Consider the following 22,483-nt stretch of genomic DNA (forward strand, 5'->3'; position numbering starts at 1 on the left):
TTAGTACACATTAGAGCCACAGACCCCTATTTGATGAGATTTTGTCTCTTGGATCAAAATATAAGATTTTCTTTTATTGTTAAATATGCTTATGTCCATAATTCCATGTAGGACTGGGTATTGGCAAGGACCTCACGATATCAACGCAGTTGTATACGATACAATATTACGGAAAAAAATAAGGCGATATATTGACGGATCAATTTTATTGCACAGCCATAATTCCATGACTACCTCTGTATTGTAGATAGAGAGATAACAGTGGTGCAACTATGATCAAAAGAGTCCTCCCAACTCGTCATACTGTATACTGGAGATCAGTCAGGAACCCTTGTCGTCACTTTGTCACGAAGTGGGAGTGAGAATGTGTTGAAAGCCCATGTTGTATGCTGTGATTTTCTAGTTACTGTATGTTCTAGATAACCCTGATTGGCTGCTTTGGATTTTTAAATGAGGGAGGAGGGGAAGTCATCTTATGGATTTTAACAAGATAACTTAACCTTTTTCTGTGGGAAAAACCATCAGACACCAATTATTATAGTAGAGTATTTTATCTTGAAACATGACTTTAGGGGGTCTTTAACAATTCATGAATCTGCTGGGGAGCCCCTGGAACCCTCTCATGGACCCCTGGTGGTCCCCGGATGCCACGTTGAGAACCACTGCTGTATGCAGCCATGAACACGTAAGCAGGATTTACGTATTCCTGCATCTCTGATGAAGGTTTTATTCTCTCATAAATCCCTGTATGTGGTATATTGTGTGTGTGTGTGTGTGTGTGTGTGTGTGTGTGTGTGTGTGTGTGTGTGTGTGTGTGTGTGTGTGTGTGTGTGTGTGTGTGTGTGTGTGTGTGTGTGTGAAGACTAGCTCTGGTAATCTTGTCGACTCAGGGACATCCAGGCTTTCCTCATGTTAATACAGCAGATTTTGTTTCAATATCAGCCTTGGGATATCCTGAAGGAAGCACATGCAATCTACATGCATGAGGCCAGGGGGGGGGGGGGTGATTCAAAAGCTTTTGAGTTATTATGGTGCATGGACCTATTTTGGTTTGGTTTTTCCATTTCTGCATGGTAAACAAATCCATTTCCTCAACTGGTTGGATTGAAAGCAAATTGTCCCCCAACCTGGACATACATACACTCATGCACACTATACAAAATCTACCCAATAGCTGTCTGCATGCATACTATGTGCATATATTCCAAGCATATGACTGGCTGTATTAGAAGAACGTACTAAGGTCATAATTGACAGACAACATTACAGACCCAGGCAGACTTCCCCAATAGCATGAGCCTTGTCGTCTTTATCCACTATAAACTATTATGCCACCCTCAATTTTGTCTGTTTAATGTCCGCTTCCCTTTGAAAGATGCTACCGAGCAATTTGGTAGTTGGTCTAGAATGGCAATGGCTACTTTACGATATTAGCAGTAAATGAAGTATACAAACATTTCAAAATGCCACAGGGAACGGGAGCAGCAAGTTGTGATTGTCTATGAGAAATGTCATGAGTGACAGTAATGTCATTTGAAGCGGATTTATGTGTGTATAGCTTGTTTATTTTAATTTTTTATTCGTTTGATCTTTGATTGCTACTAACTACACAATCCAAATAAATCAATTAAAACACATGCAGTGGAGGCGACACACTACTACGGCTTATAGGAGAGACGCTGTGATGTATTCAAAGCATCACTGATCATCATTCTACCTGAATGCCAAAGATATCACAGCTTAGTCCAAACCTTACAAGAGAAGTGTGTTTTGTAGTGACCGCACACACACCACACATTAGCTGCAACTGTTACCAAACCTTCCGCAGCTCTGTTTCCCAGCCCGTCTAAAATAAGCTCCCTTTGGCTCAATTTGATCACGTGGCACAGTCACATGGTCACATGACATCCTCCCTTTAAAAACAAAATGTCTCTGGTTGTGAATCTGGCAGCACTCTGGCCTGACAGTTCCCACACAGGCCTTTGCTGATTTAAGAGTGTCCTGGGAGGCAGATACAGCCGCCTGTCTCCTGTCTCTGCTTTACTGAGACAGCCTATAAGACAGAGCACATAACATCCGTCAGAGTTGTGTGTGTGTGTGTGTGTGTGTGTGTGTGTGTGTGTGTGTGTGTGTGTGTGTGTGTGTGTGTGTGTGTGTGTGTGTGTGTGTGTGCGCGCCTGTGCATCTGTGCATCTGTGAGTGTACATGTGTGGGTTAAATCAGCAAACCGTGCGTGTGTGCATGCTGCTGAGGGTTATTGCAAAGGATAAGGATTTGTTGTTCCAGTGGACTTGTGTAGACAATGGATTTTAAATTAATTCACTTCACTCTCTTCTGCTCCCGAGGGGGTTGGAAGGCCTATTTGTACCACCAAGCAGTCAATTCACCAAGACTCCTGTCTTATATTAAACAAGTTAATATTGAGGTTTGAGCGCTGTAAAAATGTTGAGCTGCAGCAAAGCTTCTCTTAGCGGTTCTGATAAATTGAGCTAGGAACCTTTCTTTTGTACCATTGAAACTTTCCTTCCCTCATTCCTTCCTTCCTTCCTTCCTTCCTTCCTTCATTCGTTTCCTCTTTCATTAGTGGGGTTGACAGAGGCGAATGCGCAGGGTGAGATGATTCTGCAGGGTTATTTGTGTCGCTGACAGCTTCACTGACAGCACAGAGCCCCCCTGTGACTAATGCCTGTTCAGGGCTCTGTTGATTGCAACTCACGGCATGCAATCATTGCTTGTGTTGTGTGTGTGTGTGGGTCATTCTGTAGCTCACTGTATCTCTCTCTCTCTCTCTCTCTCTTTAGGTTCCCATTGCACGATGGATAACATGAATTTGTTGTGGCTAAGATTCTGACTGTCGTCGAATGTCTCCGATCTTCTTCGATGATTTATTCTTTGGCAAAAAGAAAGATTCTGTAATGATTCGAGGACCAAAAGCCACAATAAGAGTGGAAGCCTCTGTGGAAAAGGAATCAACACACATGTCAGACCTTCATATGTCTCCAGTCATCGCAGCCTGTGACACCCAACCCTCCACACTGTAAAAAAGCAAAGATTTCAGTTGAGTCGACGAGAATGGGTCTTATTAACAACCAGCCCGGCCCATAAGAATCTGCTTACTCTTTCTGGGACTCCTCATCCCCTGTTTCCACCACTGGCCTTCACCCCTCCACCAGCCCAGACACCATGCGCCCTTCCCTGGCCACGGCGGTCCTCCCCCCCAGGACCCGCTCCCACAACCCGCCCAACCTGGCGGTGGGCGGGCGGGAGCACCTGTCGGCCCCGCGGAGGCGCAGCCCCCACCTGAGGCACACGCTCAGCCCAGAGAACCTACGCAGCCTGGCAGAGCGGGGCGGGGCGTCCGTGGACAGCGCCTCCGTGGTCAGCGGGCCCATCGGGCTTCCGCGCGCCAACAGCGACACGGACCTGGTGACGTCGCAGAGCCGCTCCTCGCTCACCGCGTCCACGCTGGAGTTCACGCTGAACCGCGGCCAGAACCTGGTCATCTCCTGGGACATCAAGGAGGAGGTGGACGCCACCGACTGGATCGGGCTGTACCACATCGGTGAGATGCTCTGCATGCAACCTGGGTGATGTTTGTGTCTAGAGTATTTAAAGGCCCCCTGAAACAGCAACAAAACAGACAGAGACAGGATGTTGGGGCGGGGCATAACCGCAGTGAGGGATTGTTCAAAAGTCTAAACCAATGGAATGTGAGTCAGGGAGAGAAAGGTAATTTCATTTGATAGGAAGGGTGCAGAGAGATTGTTCAAAAGTCTGATTTAATTGATTAGAAATGTATATTTATGCCTACTGGTGCAGCATGAGGTCACCATGACCGAGTAATGGGAGTTAATTTCTTCGGGACTTTTAACACATTTATCATGAAAGAGACCAATGTACAATCCTTTACCGTGCTTTCCCCCAAACTTGTCAGTCAAATGACTTCAGAAACTCACAGGCGTTCACGACCGGAGCCGGCCTGACCCTATAGCTGTCCTCAAGGATTTTTCGGCTGATCCTAGCATTTTATTTCTGGGAGCTGCTAGATAGCGTCTTGTGTAGGAGCCTCCAACTCAAGAGTCAATACTGAAACGGGAGCCGCCCAGAGCCTACATGGGCCCGGAGGCTGAGTCGGCACGGGAACAGCTCTGCCTCGGTGTACGATAACACACGCACCATCACAAACGAGCCTGGGTGGTCTCCAATAATGTCTGCTAGTCCTGCTTAGGGACAGCAGTTTGACAGGGGGGGAATGCATGGAGCCGAAGGAGGCTATCAGGCTCAAAACCTCAGGCTCATTTTGTCCTTCGTCGTGAAAAGCAATACGGGAACAATTGTGTACGAGCAGCATATTTACTGTGATTAATCTATTCGCCATTTGTTGTTTCGCACCACATGAAGACAAGCCTCGAACAGGACGAGGCCGGGAAGATTAGTCACTTCTCGATCTCTTTTTATTCACCAAAAGATCAATCAAACTCGTCTCAACCTCTTGGACTTTATCTGATTAGTTGACGTGTTAAAGTTTATAGACTACAGACATGATAGATTAATCTGTTAAATTTTCCTCGACTAATCGATTAGTCGTTTGGTCTATAAAATGTCACAAAATGGTGAAAAATGTCAATCACTTTTTCCCCAAAGCCCAATATGACATCCTCAAATGTCTTCTTTTGTCCTCACCAACAGTCCACAACCCAAAGATAATCAGTTTACTGTCATAGAAGACTAAAGGAACCAGGAAATATTCACATTTAAGAAGCTGGAATGAGTTTTCTTTTTCTTAAAAAATTGTCTAGACGATAAATCGATAATAAAAAGAAAAGTTGGTGATTAATTTCCTGTCGATTGACTAATCGAATAATCGTTACAGCTCTATTACTGAAGTTTGTCTCGTAAGTAGGAATACTGTCAAGAGAAAAGAGTCACGATAATCTTTATTACCTGGTAGGGAAATTTGATCGGCATCCACTAAACACCCATATGGACACAGTAAAAACCATAAAAACGTAAGACATACAGATGTTAAAAACCATATGAGTAATAAATAAAGGATAATATAGGAGTGATAAAACAATACGCTTGTGTGCTTACTTGCTGCCTGGGAGAAAGGGCAAACGGCAGGTGGCGGGTCACATCGCATCGATCACAAGGCCGCCACCACTGTACTTCATTACCTGCTCCAGGGTCTTATACCCAAGGGGGCGCTACCGCTTTCCACAACTAAGCAGACATTCAATGATAAGCAACCCCGCCTCCTTTCAAGTGCACACACACACACACACACACACACACACACACACACACACACACACACACACACACACACACACACACACACAGACACACACACACACACACACACACACACACACACACACACACACACACACACTTTTCCCCTCGACCCACACCAGTCAGCTGAGTTGGGCGGTTCATTAATCTGTGTGCGAAAGTGCTACGTACAGCGGAATTCCCCCTCCCACTTTTTATACTCAGAGGAAGTTTTGTGTTTGTCCTCTTGGTTAGAGGTTGTAGGGAAGTTATTTTGGGAATGGTTTTCACTGATTAAAGGCAAACTCGTGTTTGGTGAAGACAGACTCTTCGACAGACTAAACACGCACGAGAGGCTGAGCAGACGCAGCTCGGTTGCAGCTTGAATGCAGGCGGGTTGTTTTTGGAAAGTGGAGAGTAACTCAGTACATTTACTATAGTACTGTACGTTAGTACAATTTTGAGGTATTGGTGCTTTACTTGAGTATTTGCTTATTCTTTGTTTATTCTCTACTTTTGCATTTCAGATGGAAATATTGTACTTTTTCCTCCAATACATTTATCTGATGGCTGTAGTTACTGTATAACTGGTTACTTACTCTGCAGAATAATGTTTTACATGGAAATCACTGATAAGCTCATACAATATGATGTATTTATAGAGTTTAAATGTACTACATGTGATTTTGAGGAAAGATTGAGTCAACACAGTTCTCATTCCCAGGTCATCAAATACTGACCATCCACCAACCGAAAGCGTCAATATTTGATGACCTGGGAAAATGAGAACCATGTTGACTCAATCTTTCTCCAAAATCACTCCTCCTTTAACAGCTCCTTTAACTCCCCAACAGTATATGGAGCAGTTAGACCGACAACATTAAAATACTTAATTTAACACTTTGAAAGAATGAGTACTTTCACTTTTGATATGTAAGTAAATTCTTTTTACTTTATTTCATTTCTATTTTATTTTACTTAGGTAAACTTCTGAATGCAGAACTTTTACTTTTAATGGAGTATTTTTCCCATTATGTTCTTGCTACTTCTACTTAAGCAAGGGATTTGGCTACTTTTTCCACCACTGACAACATGGAGATTGAGTAGTCTTAAGGCCCACACGCACAGGGAGTGTCAGATCCCAGCGTTTGGAAGCCCACCCATTGTTTTAAATGGCTGAACACGCACCAAGAGCATTCTGACGCGCGTCAAACTGCCTTGACGCTCGTACTCCCAACCTGTTTCGATTTTGGAGGTCAAATGAGGTTCCAGCAGCGACCAAAGTGCTCTGCTCCCCCCTCCCTCTCTGCCCACTTCCATCCCTGTCTCGTCTCTATCTCGATAAGTGCTCCTCAAGTCCCACGGCAGTTTAAATACAGCAGGCTAAATACGCTACACTAGCAAGACTCAACGTGAGAATAATATTCTAAACACATCGGCTAGAAAAACATAGCCTATCCCTGGATGTCATGATGAAATTACATTAGAATAAATTTGGACAGAATTGCATCATTTCCCCCCGCAGCACTGCCTTTTCTCTCTCCCCCTCTGCACGGGAAACAGGTAGGATGATCCAACAGCCTCTATCCCAAGCTTGCCCAGATTGACGTGACGAACGAAATAGGCTATATTTCCCGCTGCAGTCGATCTCTGAGAAGAATACTAGGAATAAATGCATTCAAAACATAATAATAATATATTAATTAATTAATAATATATATAATTTAATTTGATCGAGAGGAGAGAATTGTAGCCTATTTTGTAGCCTACCTTTCCTCTGCAGTAACCAGGCAGCAGCACTGTGCTCCAAACCGCGCCGGAGCTTCTCCCCATGTTTAGAAAGTGATTAAGCAGTCTATTGAGTCATGTCTAGCAGGGTAACTGCGGCGGATAGTCGGACCTGATTCTACATTATAATCCGCAGTTCATGTTTAGAAGGGCTTATGACAGGGGCTCAAAACTATAACAACTTTTTTTAATCGGTCAATTGTGCCTGATTACATATAAATTAGTGGCCATTTCCCCCAAATAGTGATGGTTCTGTCATTCTGTGGTGTATACATTTCAGATCTGACGCTTGCAGTGCGCTATAGGGGAAGATCTTGACGCGCGTCAAATGACGAGCGTCAAGATTCGCTCCCTGTGCGTGTGGGCCTTTAGGTTTGAAATCAGGAGGATGTCAGCACACCCTCTAGCCCCAGATTTAACACAGACACACACATACACACACACACACACACACACACGCACGCACACACACACACACACACACACACACACACACACACACACACACACACAAACACGCACATCTTTAACTGACAGATCTCCTCTCCCGCCCAGACGAGACCAGTGCGTCCAACGTGTGGGACTGTAAGAACCGAGGGGTGAACGGCACCCAGAGGGGCCAGATCGTGTGGAGGCTGGAGCCCAGGCCTTACTTTATGGAGCGTGAGTTACCAAAGAACAAGGAGGGAACAGGGATTTGTGGCAGTCATCATACTGTAGGACATAAAAATGTAGTTTTAATAATAATAAAAAAAAGGGTAAAACATAAATGTATTCAAGATTAGTCAAGATTAATCGCACAATAGCTCAAAAATATACTGTAGATTATTCCAGTCTCATAAATGTAGGTGTTTTGTTGGCAAAGGTGATGATGATAATGATGTACTTATATGTGTGATCATAATTGTATGGTATCAATAATATTGATAATATATTGATATTGGAATTCATATTATTATTATTATATGATACATTCTCTTTACAACAAAGAATTTTTACCATACAGTATTTTGCAGTGCAGTATTATAGCCGGCAGCAGAAAGGCAGAGAGTGATTGCAGTGTCTCAGCCGTCGCAAGTGCCATAAGTCTTTGCTGCTTCCTCTCCAGCTGAGACCAAGATCTGTTTCAAGTACTACCATGGAGTGAGCGGAGCCCTGAGAGCCACCACCCCCTGCATCACCGTCAAGAACCCTGCAGTCCTGGTGTGTGTGTGTGTGTGTGTGTGTGTGCGTGCGTGCGTGCGTGCGTGCGTGCGTGCGTGCGTGCGTGAGTGATTTGCTATACTCATCTAATCTATATAATCCAGTGATTCTCAACCTTTTTCATATCAGGGCCCCGTAATTTAGTCCACATTAGGGCCATAGACCCCCATTTGTTGAGATTTTTTGGACCCAAATATTACAATATCTTTTATTGTTAGATATTATTTTGTCCACAATTCCATGACTATCCGTATTGTAGATAGAGAGATAACAGTGAAACTATGACCAAAACTGTCATTCTTCTAGTTATTCTTCTACATTCTCTAATTGAGATTACTTCTTGTAAATGAAATAATGCTGAATTTTAACAATTCGTTGAATTTGCTGGGGACCCCCTGGAACTCCCCTTAGTGGTCCCCCTCATTGAGAACCACTGGATTAAACCATAGGAAGCTACATTTGAGACTGCTGTGTGTGCGGAAACCAAACGGCTATCTGTGTAAGCCCTGATGAGCCTGACCCTGATGAAGACCTACAGTATGGTCGCAACGCGTTGGTCATTTTAAATCTTTTTCTTGCCATGTTAGAATAAAGGCATTTTAATTACACCAACTCACAGTGTGCCTTGGATTCTGTTTGAAGTCAACCTGCATTTTTTACATTTTACCAAGATACCACTCATGCAAGGATTCTCTTCACAAAATGAAATAAGCACAGCACAACACCCGAAATGATCAGCACCTGTAAGTGATCACTACAAGGACCCAGCAGCACTTCCACTCCATTGTCTGGCTATCTGTGTAACTCTGGGGAAAAGCCTCAAGCCTATTCATGCCTATTCACGCACACACACACACACACACACACACACACACACACACACACACACACACACACACACACACACACACACACACACACACACACTCACACACACTTATGGAATGAGTGCAGAAGGCCTCACATGTGTAGTAAGACAAACATGAGTGTGTGTTTGATTGGGAATCTGTGCCTGTCTGTCTGTCTGTCTGCCTGTCTCAGTCAGTCTCAGTTGTGGTTTCAGTCTGAATGTTAAAGGTGATGTTCTCCTGTTCCTCAGGCAGAGGGTCTGTCAGAGCAGGTGGGCGTTGACCATCCTCGAAAACTGATCAGCTTTACTCTGACAGGTGAGTTTGTAAAGATATCATGGCAGGCAGGCATACACCCAGATAGATTTGAGATTCTGTGAATAGACCTTTTTCACAGCAGCCATTTGAGTGTCAAATCAGGGTAAACACAGGTGTAAGCATTAATGAGGGCCCTGGCACTGGAACATCGAAATGGAATGGAACCATCATTAACGTTATTGGTTACACCTGTGTTTATGAAGAGGAAAGTAGGGCGTGCACAATAGGCAGGTTCCACACAAACAGATAAACAAACTAGAAGCAATAAACAGAGAAAGTCTGCACACTGAAGAGTCAAGCTCCCGGTCGGTTTATTGAGGTTTTTCGATCACAAGGATCTTCACCAGAATCAAAATAATAGATCTCCACTTGAAGAAGGCCGGAGGGCCAAAACGTCATACAATTAAAGAAATGCATGTGGAGCCAGCTTGTGCAACGCTTTTTTCAACTTAAGTTTACTTCCAGTGGTCAGCAGCACCTCACCACAACTTTTGGTGTGCGTTACTTTTCCTTTTCTAAGCTGATAGATACCACCTGCGTATGAGCCTCAGTCTGCAGCACTAGATGACCAGCCAATTATCACACAACTAGAGTGGAAACCAGACTGTTCTCCCCTTTAGAGGTTTTATGACCTGAAAACAACAAACCAGGAAGGAGGGAAACATGGCATATACAGTACATACAGTGTGCCACCTTACCTCTTTTCAATGACATTTATTGCAGCAAATCAGGAGGCTCTGTGATACAGTCAGTGCCATTGTTTTGCTATGATTTGATTGGCTCACGTCACGGTCAGAGACAGTGTATAATGGTCAGCAAGGACAAAGTTTGAGAACAGGAGCAAAGTCAAAAGACTATATAATCGAGGCGTTCAAATATTATCACCCCATAAAGTTAGTGGCCAATGTGGCGGGTGACCCCATACTTTGTTTTTAAGGCATTTCTGCTTTTTTGGACAGAGTGACGTTGAAGGGGGATGATTTGTGTCAAAGCTCCCAGGATGTGAACCAGGATGTCACTGTTAAATGCCAACTTTGCCACAAGGACAACCTTATTGATTTATCTGTACTTGGCACTTAGCTGGTGTTAATTTAGGACCCTGGTTACATCTATGATCCTCACATCTGCAAGCTAGAGCTGGGGTTCCTTTCTCAAGGGCAACTTGACAATAGTTTGTGAAGGAGAGGAGAGCATCAGTCACCCCTGCCCAGGTTTTAGGCTTCCCTCCCACTTGTGTAATCTTGCGGTCACAGATCTGCGTGCCACCGGCCTGAAGAAGGGCATGTTTTTCAACCCGGACCCGTACCTGAAGATGTCCATCCACCCAGGGAAGAGGAGCGTCTTCCCCACCTTCAGCCACCATGGGCAGGAACGACGGTCAGCCATCATCGCTAACACCACCAACCCCCTCTGGCACGGAGAGGTGACGCTTTAGGCTTTTACATCTGCAAATATGTACACTTCTGCATGCATTCTAACACACTGACAGACTCACATGCAATCATAATCAGTTACAGTACTTGTTATCAACCAACAGAAGTCTCTACTAATGCTGCGTTCAAGACAACTCGGACATCAAATTGCGTTCACACTGTAGGGGGAGGGGGGGGGCTAAAGTTAGCTAGCAACCACTGGCTAGCTAGTTTAACACGTAAAATAGCTGTTAAATTCCACATATTGCAATAATCAGAGTTAAGTATAAACTATACAAAATCATATTGCATAATTGCACATCAAATTACGTGTTAAAACATCAACAAACACTTTAAGAGTAACTTAATTCTCCATTAACGATGAAGGCCGTCATGTTCAATGTTGTTACTGACGTTAAGTCAGACAAACCGGAGCTCTGAAATGATACCCGAATTTCCGACCTGTAATTCAGAGTTGGACAACCGTTCAATTCACTTTTAACTTGAGTATCTTGAACACAACATAATGGCTGGACACACACATTCACTTACACACATACTCTCCCAACAGTAGAGTAGTAATAAAACAATATAATGAAAAAGTATTAACTATCTTTATGCCTCTCCACAGAAATACACATTTGTGGCGCTAATGACAGACATCCTGTACATTGAGGTAAAAGACAAGTTTGCAAAAAGTCGACCGATCATCAAACGCTTCCTGGGTCAGCTCACTATCCCTGTGCAGCGGCTCATTGAAAAAATACCTGGGTAAGTGGCAAACACACATACACATACAAGCATTACAGTATGTTCACACACACACACACACACACACACACACACACACACACACACACACACACACACACACACACACACACACACACACACACATACACACACACACACACACACACACACACACACACACACACACACACACACACACACACACACACACACACACACACACACACACAGTACACAGGGTTCACACACTCATGGAAAACCTGGAAAAGCCATGAAAATGATAAAATGGAAGACAAGTTTAGGAAAAGTCATGACATTTTATTTGTGTTTTTGTTAAATACTTTCAAATGTCACAAAAAGTTAAATTCTGTTGAGAGACAGAACTAAAATAATATAATAATTAATTTTAAAGTGAAAAACAAAGTAAAGCTTAAAGTTAATTGATTTGAAGGTTACTTTTCAATTCAGTCGCATGGAAATATGAGCATGGGCATAGATTGATTGATTGATTGATTGATTGATTGATTTATTAAGGTGTCATGCACATTGCTGTGCCCAGCCCACATGGGCTTGCAGGACACACAGAGAATACAGCAATAAGAACAATGTATAAAACAATACAATAAAAACGTCACAGCACCAATACATTCAAAACAACATAAGACGCGGAGCAACACATTGCTCAGACCCACAGAAACAGATCCGTACATCATTCTCCAAACAAAATGTTTTGTCTTTGCTCCCATGCCTGGCAGATAAAGTTTGCAGTGAGAAAGATACCTTTTTTTAAACATAACTCGAGTTTCTCGTAGTCGTCCAACTCAAAAAAGTCAGCATAAATTGAAAACATTTTATTAAAAAGTACGACCCTTGCCTCATCATAAGCAGTACAGTAGAACAAGAAATGAGTCTCGTTTTCAATTTCCTGTAGTTCACATACTAGACAAAGTCTATCTTCTTCAGGGGTAGCTTTGAGTCTACCAGTTTCTAGTGCTAACGGAAGAGTTCCCGAGCGTAACTGTGCACACAGAGATCTTTTGCGTCTGTTCAAGTCAAATTTCACATATGGTTCCACACAGTAACTATCTTTTATGAGGCGATATGTTCTTAGTTTTGGTTTATGCCATAGGTCGGCAGACCATTTGTCTTTGTACAGCATAAACATGTTATTCATAGTCACACGTGTGTCACAGATTAACCTGTTATGAAAAATAAATGACAGATCGTTTGAGTAAAACAAGGCTTTCAATTCATTTGCCCATGGATGACTATGAGCGATGTCCCAGTTGAAGATCTTTTTAGTTAATCTCTGGTCAGACATTCTCACCAGTCTATTCCAGAGTCGGAGCATTTGAACTTTGTGTCTGATGTTTGGGGGCTCCCAACCCATATCACCACTAATGGCCAAAACTGGGGTGAGTTTATGGACTCCTAGAAAATATCGGATGGCTCTGTGATGCACAGAGTTACAGCTTGGGTGTTCACGAGAACCCCAAACACCAGAAGCATAATCTGACACTGGACAGACACATGAGGTATACAATTGTGTATAAGTATGAAAACCTAGATTACCGCAGTGTTTAACTTTGTTCAGTACAGAACCCAATGCTCTTCCCGCAGATTGAGCTAGGACATTGACTCCCTCCTTAAAGGTCATATGCTCATCTAGCGTCAAGCCTAGATATTTATAGTGTTCCGTATATGAAAGTACTATAGAACCAAAGTTAAATACAAAAGAGCTCCTCTCTTTTGATGTGGGTCTAAAATGTACTATTTGTGTTTTGTCTTGATTCACCAAAAGTCTCCATTTCCTGCACCAATCAGCAACAATGTTCAGCATGATCTGCATGTCGTTTTCCTGCTCAGCGAGCAAGACTATATCATCTGCGTACAGTAATATGCTCACAATCTGGTCGTCAATTTTAATTCCCCTGTTGCATGCCTTAATTTGAAGGGCTAAATCATTGACAAAGATTGAAAATAGGGTTGGGGACATAACATCCCCTTGTTTGACGCCGGATTGTTGGGGGAACCATCCAGTAAAATATTCGTTAAGTTGAACACGAGCTACAGGTGCTTGGTAAAGGGACTTAATGGCATAATAGAATTTCCCATTGACCCCGCAGTCTAACAACCTATATAGAAGAAGATCTCTATTTATCCAGTCGAATGCCTTCTGGAAGTCAATAAAGCAAACAAAAGAAGACGTCCTTTCCTTAATTCGTGCACGTACAATAGAGCTGACTGTATATATATGATCAATACAGCCTCTGGCTTTCCTAAATCCATTTTGCTCATCCACAAGCACCCCTGTCCTCTCAAGATGTTCGGTAAGTCTACTATTTAATAATGAGGAATACAATTTATATACGCAACTAAGGAGACTTATACCCCTATAGCTAAGAGGCAGCTTGGGATAATTTTTTGATGATTTCGGAATAGGCACAATAATGCTTTTGTGCCACTGGGTCGGAATGGTGCCACTATCGAAACAAAACTGAAATAACTCACATAAAACATTAAAAAGCCTTGGCGACTTCAGCACCTCATTTGTAACTTCATCAATTCCGGTCGCTCATAGAAATATGAAAAAGGGTCATGGAGAACTCATGGGAAAGTTTTTGAATTTTAACACACACGCGCACGCACACACACACACACACACACACACACACACACACACACACACACACACACACACACACACACACACACACACACACACACACCATACTGTATGTACACTAATGGGCAATCCCTTTTATATTGGGAATGGGAACTAGGGATATACCAGTTGAGTGACGTCACACTCAAGTTCTTTGCATTCCATTCCAACAGTCGGGAAACCAACCAGGGTTAGCTCTAGCCAGGCTAGCCATTGTTAGCAACAACAGTTGATAAACAACGCATTTCGCGGTATTTTGCACATACAAACACTGTAGCAACATGTGCACCAGGGTGGGAATTTCATCATTTTAGGGGCAAGGCCATCTGGCCTTCGGCATTGCAATATTTTTTAGGGCACAAGGCCACATGCCAGGGCACAAAGGCAATTGCTCTATTGACATCATGAAGAGCGATTTTTTCTGAAATGTGTGTTAAAATGAACCAATTACAGATCCTTTGCATTGGGCAGGCTACATTCAACTGAGACCACTGATGCTTTTAAAGCAACTGACAGTAGCAGGCTGGTAGCAGGGCATCACGTTCAGAAGGAGGGGCAACACAGGCCATGGCCTGATGGCCTCCGTGTAATTACCACCCTGATGTGCACAGAGAGAAGTTTGTATGACAACAATAGTTCAAAGAGGATCCTGGAGCACTCGATTCACTGGAAAAATATTTTAATAAGGTGCAGTGACTAATGTTTCGACGCACAGTGTCTTCATCAGAGTCAAACTTTAGCAGTATCTAGTGTGCAGACTTTATTTTTCTGTTTTATATGTTTTATGACATACTTAACCTGTCATATTTGATGTCTACAAAGTCACAAACACACACAGGATTGGTGATGATATACTTGATGCTTTCCTTTTCGTCCGGCTGTCCAGAGTCCAGCCAGTGAGCTTCTCCCTCTGTCGGCGTTTGCCCACTGAACATGTGAGCGGACAGCTGCAGTTCAGAGTGGAGCTCACCTCCACCGGGCCAGACGGTGAGAGTCTGTCTGTGAATTATAGTTGACAGTACTTAGGGATGGGACGATATATCAAAATTGTATATATTGCACTGCAAAACTGTGGCAACATGTATGTAAATTAATCACTATTTTAGCTACATTTGATTTTGCTGTAGTAATCATCTTGACTATCTTCTGTCTTGACTGACTCGCCCCCGGTCCTCTCCAGGTGCCTCTCCCGATTCTATCATTGGGCTTTCTTCCTTGAATGGAGCTCCAGGGACTCCGTCAGACGATGAAGACCTGCCTCACCACCTTCCAGGGGTTATCTCTGCAGTCTCCCCAACCGGCTCCCAGGGGTCCCAGTGCCTGTGGGAGGGCGGGGCCACAGCTTACCCAGAGAAAGACCCCTCTGTCGTCGGGGCCGAGGCAAGATTCCTGGAAGGCGAAGGCCGGATGCGTCACAAAATGCTCCAGAGGTCACTCAGCGAGGGCCTGGACGCCATCGAGGCCCCCAAGGGCCCCGGAGAGAGACCGATGGGTGCCGCCTCGCCCAGACTGCACTCCAGCTTCCCCACGCACACACGCCTCAGCTCCATGCTGCACATCGACTCGGACGAGGACGAGGACAGGTTGGTAGGAATGGGGATTGTTAATTTGTATTGATATTGATACCATTTTCGAGACTGCGTAACGATCCAAATTGATACTTTTCCATTATTTGGTGGAAAGACGAGACAACAATAAATTATTAACATAACTGGTATTGCTTTTATTGCTTAACGTTGAGTCTGTGACTGATTGATTTCTGAACATGAAATTTGCCTAGCCTGGTGAGGAGGCAATTCAATTCTACTTTGTTTACTTAAAGGATGGCTTTACCGGTAATCAACCCACTTTGTATCATTAATAATCTTGGTAATATAAGCACATGGGCAGTGATTACCTTCTCTCTCTGTTTTCCTCATGGAGATCTCTCATTTCCTCCTCTGGCAAAGCGCTCCGTTCTGACGCGTTTTACGTCACAACGCGTCACAACGGAGCTGTGAAAGTCCCATGTGCCCATGTGCTTACATTACCGAGATTATATATGATACAAAGTGGGTTGATTACCGGCCATCCTTTAATGGTGGTTGGCAGGCAAATCAATTGTATTCAAAAACTCTAATAATAATAATATGTTTGTGCACCAGTGATTTGAGGTAAATGACATGACTCTCATCTCTTCGAGACATAACGTTATGTTATAGGACCCGGTAGTCTCGATAGCAGTATCGATAAGCTTTTGAGAAATTATTGATCGATACCGGGTCTCGATCCCCATCCCTGCAGGTCGGGGCCCAATGATTTCACGCCGGTGCCGGGCTCGCCGCTGGTGATCAACGGAGACCCTCCAGAGAACGGCGGCCCCGAAGACGAAGACCCATTCCCCGAGCTCCCCGAGCAGCTGGAGCCCTCGCTGCTGGAGGAGGAGGAGCCTGAGGGCGCGGCAGGGGAAGACAGGCCCCCTGACATTGAGGCGGCCCTAGAGTTGGAGGCGGGGCTGGACCTGGAGGATGCTTCTGAGCCAGACGTCTTCTCTGAAGTGGAGGAAGCACCTTTCGCCCAGGCCGTGTCCCACCGCGTTGTGCCCGAGGTTGGAGAGGCTCATGAGGAGGGCAGGGGCCCGGGCGAAGACCCCTCATCTGAGCTCGACACCTGCTCCATGGCAACGGCTGCGCAGACCGTCTTCTCCTCGTCAGAGAGTTGTCCGATCACAATGAAAACTGCTGTGGTGAGTCCAGTGGCCACGGCACGGGCATGACTCAAGATCCAAATATGTATTTGATTTAACCAGTGAGCTTAAAGTCACAATGTAGCCGATTGTCCATTTTCCAGGAAGAAAAGGTAATGAGATTTTTTAATTAAAATACAGTACAATAAAACTAGAGACCATATTGTGATGGGATCACACCACGACTGTGCCCTGAATGTCAGGGGCCTAAAGTGGGGGGGCCAATGTGATGTCAACTACACACCAGTAAAGTTTCATTTACGCTATCGTGTTCCCAAAATCTGTCCACAGACAGACAGACAGACAGACAGTCAGATATGTAAACACCTGGCAAAGTACTCAAAACGGCTTCTGTGGTAGGGTGTCTCCAGGACCACATTTTGCCATGATGACACACACACAGACTCACAAGGTGAAAACAATACCAGCCCCGCTGTCACAGCTGGTAATGACTTAGGCGTTTGGTTTGATAGAATGAGCTAAAACCGCAAATAAACCATTTTTCATTTCAGAGACTGACTTCAGTTCTGTAATGACTGTCATGTGTCATTTTACCATATTTTCCCTTTCCTTGTCAGTCATTCACTTTTGCTTTTGTGGGACATTTCGTAGGAGGCTGAGGAGGGGGCAGAGACAGTGATAGATCCAGGGGGAGACGTGATTTCCAACACATCGCCAACCAATCAGGCTCTAGGCGATGAGGGGGGCGGGCGGACCACAACCACAACCAATGAGGCCGAAGGGGAGTCTCCCCCAGCCAATGGGCAAGAGCCAACCCTGGAGACTGCCGAAAGGAGGCAGAGCCTGCAGGCAGCCGGGGGCGTGGCCGAAGAACTGGAAGGGGTGGGGTCAAAGCCACCCGAGGAGGCGGGGTCTGCGGACTCGGAGCAGGTTACCACGGAGACAGATGGAGAGGAAGGTATTCTACCTGAAGCCACTCAGTGTTCGCTGGTGGTAGATGAAAACGTATCTTGAAAAAAACAAAAACAAACAAACACACATTTAAAAAATCAAACAATGGGTTTCACACAACTTCATAAACTTGCTCTCAGTTCAATTCAAGCAAGTTTTTCACAGAACAAAAGTGTTATACTTTTTGTTTTACATGTCGTATATTCTGGTATCTATATATTAAAACAAAATCCCCCCTCTCTCTGTGCTCAGGTACTCAGGTCAACGGTCATCCTGTGCATTCGCTTCCCTCAGTGCGTCATGACATCCACCGGTACCAGCGTGTGGACGAGCCCCTGCCTCCCAGTGAGTGTGTGTGTCTGCATGCATTGTCTCCATCATGTTTTTGTGTCTGTGACAGTCATGCAAAATATCATGATAATATAATGTTTTGACAAAGCCTTAATGACGGATGCTAGCTTAAGTGTTTTGAGTTTGTCACACCACAGAAAAATGTGTTATTAACCACCCAGCCAAAATTGATTAAAAATTTCTATATCTAGTATATAAAATTAGGTTTCAAAATCATAAAAAACCAAGCAGTATTCTCTGCTCTGAAACTGGGGGGCGTGTCTGCTGAAGTGCTCCCAGTGCTCCCCCTCCACTCCCCCCTCCAGTGCCGCACAACTTGATACATATTGTGATGTATTTTTTTGAAATTCCAGAGTAGAGGCACTTCATTCTCTGACGAATCAGCGTGACATCAAATCCCCGCAAATCCCCCGGAAATACGGAACCCCACAGCAGTTAACTAGTATGAGTTGTGCCAAACAAACGTTAATATCTCAAAAACTATACATCACATTGCTTATATTTTGCCATTCTGAGTGTGCATGTTGTGTTAAAGTTGTGTGAACTGTCCCAGTTTTTTTTTATTTAAACAGCATAGCCGGCTAGAGTGAGACGCTCAAGCTCGGGCTCCATAGGGTCCCATTGCCGTTTCCACCCAGTGACGCCATTTGTTTACAAAAATGCTGATCGACTGATCCCTCTATAGTGTTGGGGGAGGGCCCATGCAAATGAGGCAAATACACCTTCAACTTCAACTTGCTATGGTGTTAGAATTTGAAGTTACACCATAAAAGGAACAATGCACAGTAAAAAAGGATGAAGTAAATAGTACATAAAAGTCATTTCCGCCCGTACAATCTATGAAGCATTTAAAAGTCTGACTGCAGAGGGAATAAATGATTTAGAATGGTTAGAATGGTTAGGTTAGTTTTGCAGGCAGGCAACACATAACGACGACCTGATGGCGACGGAGAAAATTCACCTGCAAGAACATGTCCAGAAGAAGCTAAAATACACGCTGCTTTCCGGAGGATTTGTTGGTTGAAGAAAGAGTTGAGGTCTCTGTTTCACACCAATGATCTTAGAACAGACTTTAACAATGCTGTTCAGACTGTTTCTGTCATTAACAGTAAGGCTGTGCACAAATTAAAGAGAAACTCAAGAGTCTCAATAAAAGACAGAAAAGGAATTCAGGTTGCGGAGAAGGGGAATTCTGTGTTGCCCCTGTTTTACAATGACCTCAGTGTTCACATCAAACCTAAGATGGTCATCAAAAAAAGGATTAGTATGATGTGACAATTTCCACGTTTTCATGATGTATGATGCACTCCTTGGCTACATCTCTGTTACGTCTAAAATCGATAATCAATTCCTTGGTTTTCGACACATTTAAGTCTAAGAAGTTGTCGTCGCACCAGGAAATAAAGTCAGAGAGAGCATTCCCGTGGTCTGACTCTGACCCATGGAGAAGGGACAGCAACGTTGTGTTATCAGAAAATTTGATCAGGTAGCTGCCCTCCTGAATACTCCTACAACAGTTGGTATATAAAATGAAAAGTATGGCCAAAAGAACACAGCCTTGCGGCGAACCAGTAGATATAAAAACAAGTAAATACTGAATCTGAAAAACTGCCATTTAATTTGACCCTCTGCTTCCTATTCGTCAAGAAGTCTAAGATCCACAAAACAAGTTGGTGAGGCAGATTCAACTCATAAAGTAATCTTTCTGCAGATGAGAAGTCTACAAACAAAAGCCTAGCATGAGCCTGTGGGTGTTTGTGCTGTTTATTGACGCTGTTTGGCTTGGTTAGTCCCCCTCGGCGCTCATTGGACCAGTCGTTTTTTACGACTGAGGAAATCGCTGTTGCATATCACAACGTCATTAACTGTTTACTACTGTTACATATCACAACGTCAGTAACTGTTTACTACTGTTACATATCACAACGTCATTAACTGTTTACTACTGTTACTAGGGGTGTCACAATATATCGTCCCACGAAATTTCGCGATAGTAAAACGTCACGATATGTATCGTTGAGATGAAATCTCATATCGTGGGGAAAAAAAAAAAAAAAAAAAAAACCTTTTTTTTTTTTTTTTTTTTTTTTAATAGACAAAGAAACTTCTTTGTTTGTTGAAGTTCAATGTGTGGAAAGTAGTTCAGTTGAACAAGTCTCTGAAGAGACACATGAGAAGTTATACAGGAGAGAAACCATTCAATTGAGTTTCTGGCAAAACTGTTTACTTGACAGGAAAAATTGAAGATGCATAAAAAATAGACTAAGAAAAGTCTTGTTGTTTGAGTTTGAAGAAAAACTGAAGATGCATAATGAGAATTTATACTGCTGAGAAACCTTTTAGTTCAAAGTAAATCTAAGTGACGGTGTAACTCATTCTATTTCAAGATAAGCCTTATCTCCAATCTCATGTTTTTTCTAGTTGTTATTGTAATAACAATTTCCCACAACAGCATGTTTTGTATTTGTGCATTTCAAATAAAATACTACTTTTCCAGTCATATATTGTCATTATTCAAGTTTAAAAAAATATTGTTAAAATCGTATCGTATCGTATCGTTATCGTGAACCCAGTATCGTGATACGTATCGTATCGTGAACTGAGTGTATCGTGACACCCCTAACTGTTACATATCACACTGTCATTAACTGTTTACTACTGTTACATATCACAACGTCAGTAACTGTTTACTACTGTTACATATCACAACGTCATTAACTGTTTACTACTGTTACATATCACACTGTCATTAACTGTTTACTACTGTTACATATCACACCGTCATTAACTGTTTACTACTGTTACATATCACAACGTCATCAACTGTTTACTATATGTTACATATCACAACCTCATTAACTGTTTACTAGCTGTTGCATATCACAACGTCATCAACTGTTTACTAGCTATTACATATCACAACGTCATCAACTGTTTACTAGCTGTTGCATATCACAACGTCATCAACTGTTTACTAGCTGTTGCATATCACAACGTCATCAACTGTTTACTAGCTATTACATATCACAACGTCATCAACTGTTTACTACTGTTGCATATCACAACGGCATTAACTGTTTACTATATGTTACATATCACAACCTCATTAACTGTTTGATAGCTGTTGCATATCACAACGTCATCAACTGTTTACTACTGTTACATATCACAACGTCAGTAACTGTTTACTACTGTTACATATCACAACGTCAGTAACTGTTTACTACTGTTACATATCACAACGTCATTAACTGTTTACTACTGTTACATATCACACTGTCATTAACTGTTTACTACTGTTACATATCACACCGTCATTAACTGTTTACTACTGTTACATATCACACGGTCATTAACTGTTTACTAGCTGTTGCATATCACAACTTCATTAACTGTTTACTATATGTTACATATCACAACCTCATTAACTGTTTACTAGCTGTTGCATATCACAACGTCATCAACTGTTTACTAGCTATTACATATCACAACGTCATTAACTGTTTACTAGCTGTTGCATATCACAACGGCATTAACTGTTTACTATATGTTACATATCACAACCTCATTAACTGTTTGATAGCTGTTACATATCACAACGTCATCAACTGTTTACTAGCTGTTGCATATCACAACGGCATTAACTGTTTACTATATGTTACATATCACAACCTCATTAACTGTTTGATAGCTGTTGCATATCACAACGTCATCAACTGTTTACTAGCTGTTACATATCACAATGTCATCAACTGTTTACTAGCTGTGACATATCACAACGTCATTAACTGTTTACTAGCTGTTGCATATCACAACGGCATTAACTGTTTACTATATGTTACATATCACAACCTCATTAACTGTTTGATAGCTGTTGCATATCACAACGTCATCAACTGTTTACTAGCTGTTACATATCACAATGTCATCAACTGTTTACTAGCTGTGACATATCACAACGTCATTAACTGTTTACTAGCTGTTACATATCACAACGTCTTTAACTGTTTAATAGCTGTTACATATCACATCATCAACTGTTTACTAGCTGTTGAATATCACGTCTTTGTCTTTGTCTTTATTTAAGATCCCCATTAGCTACAGCAGAGCTGCAGCTATTCTTCCTGGGGTCAAACAACTTGCATAGTTTCAAGATATCAAACAACTTGCATAGTTTCAAGATATCACATACAAAATTTACATTCTGTATAAAAAAAATACATTCTGTACAAAC

General features: G+C 42.9%; 1 protein-coding gene across 1 annotated transcript in view; it reads left to right on the forward strand.

The window, feature by feature from the left end:
* Nucleotides 1-3,183: 3,183 nt before the first annotated feature.
* The window catches only part of hecw2a (HECT, C2 and WW domain containing E3 ubiquitin protein ligase 2a), a gene marked incomplete at both ends in the record, with an annotated part of 40,535 nt that continues 21,235 nt past the window's right edge, over nt 3,184-22,483 (forward strand). The window contains 11 exons of the mRNA XM_083639537.1: nt 3,184-3,562; nt 7,618-7,725; nt 8,171-8,265; nt 9,365-9,431; nt 10,685-10,854; nt 11,475-11,614; nt 15,148-15,248; nt 15,442-15,844; nt 16,545-16,986; nt 17,599-17,905; nt 18,151-18,243. Of these exons, the coding sequence (XP_083495663.1) occupies nt 3,184-3,562; nt 7,618-7,725; nt 8,171-8,265; nt 9,365-9,431; nt 10,685-10,854; nt 11,475-11,614; nt 15,148-15,248; nt 15,442-15,844; nt 16,545-16,986; nt 17,599-17,905; nt 18,151-18,243 (2,305 nt within the window). The remainder of the gene's footprint in view (nt 3,563-7,617; nt 7,726-8,170; nt 8,266-9,364; nt 9,432-10,684; nt 10,855-11,474; nt 11,615-15,147; nt 15,249-15,441; nt 15,845-16,544; nt 16,987-17,598; nt 17,906-18,150; nt 18,244-22,483) is intronic.

This window comes from Poromitra crassiceps, assembly GCF_964638095.1.
Source record: "Poromitra crassiceps genome assembly, chromosome: 6".
Taxonomy (NCBI): domain Eukaryota; kingdom Metazoa; phylum Chordata; class Actinopteri; order Beryciformes; family Melamphaidae; genus Poromitra; species Poromitra crassiceps.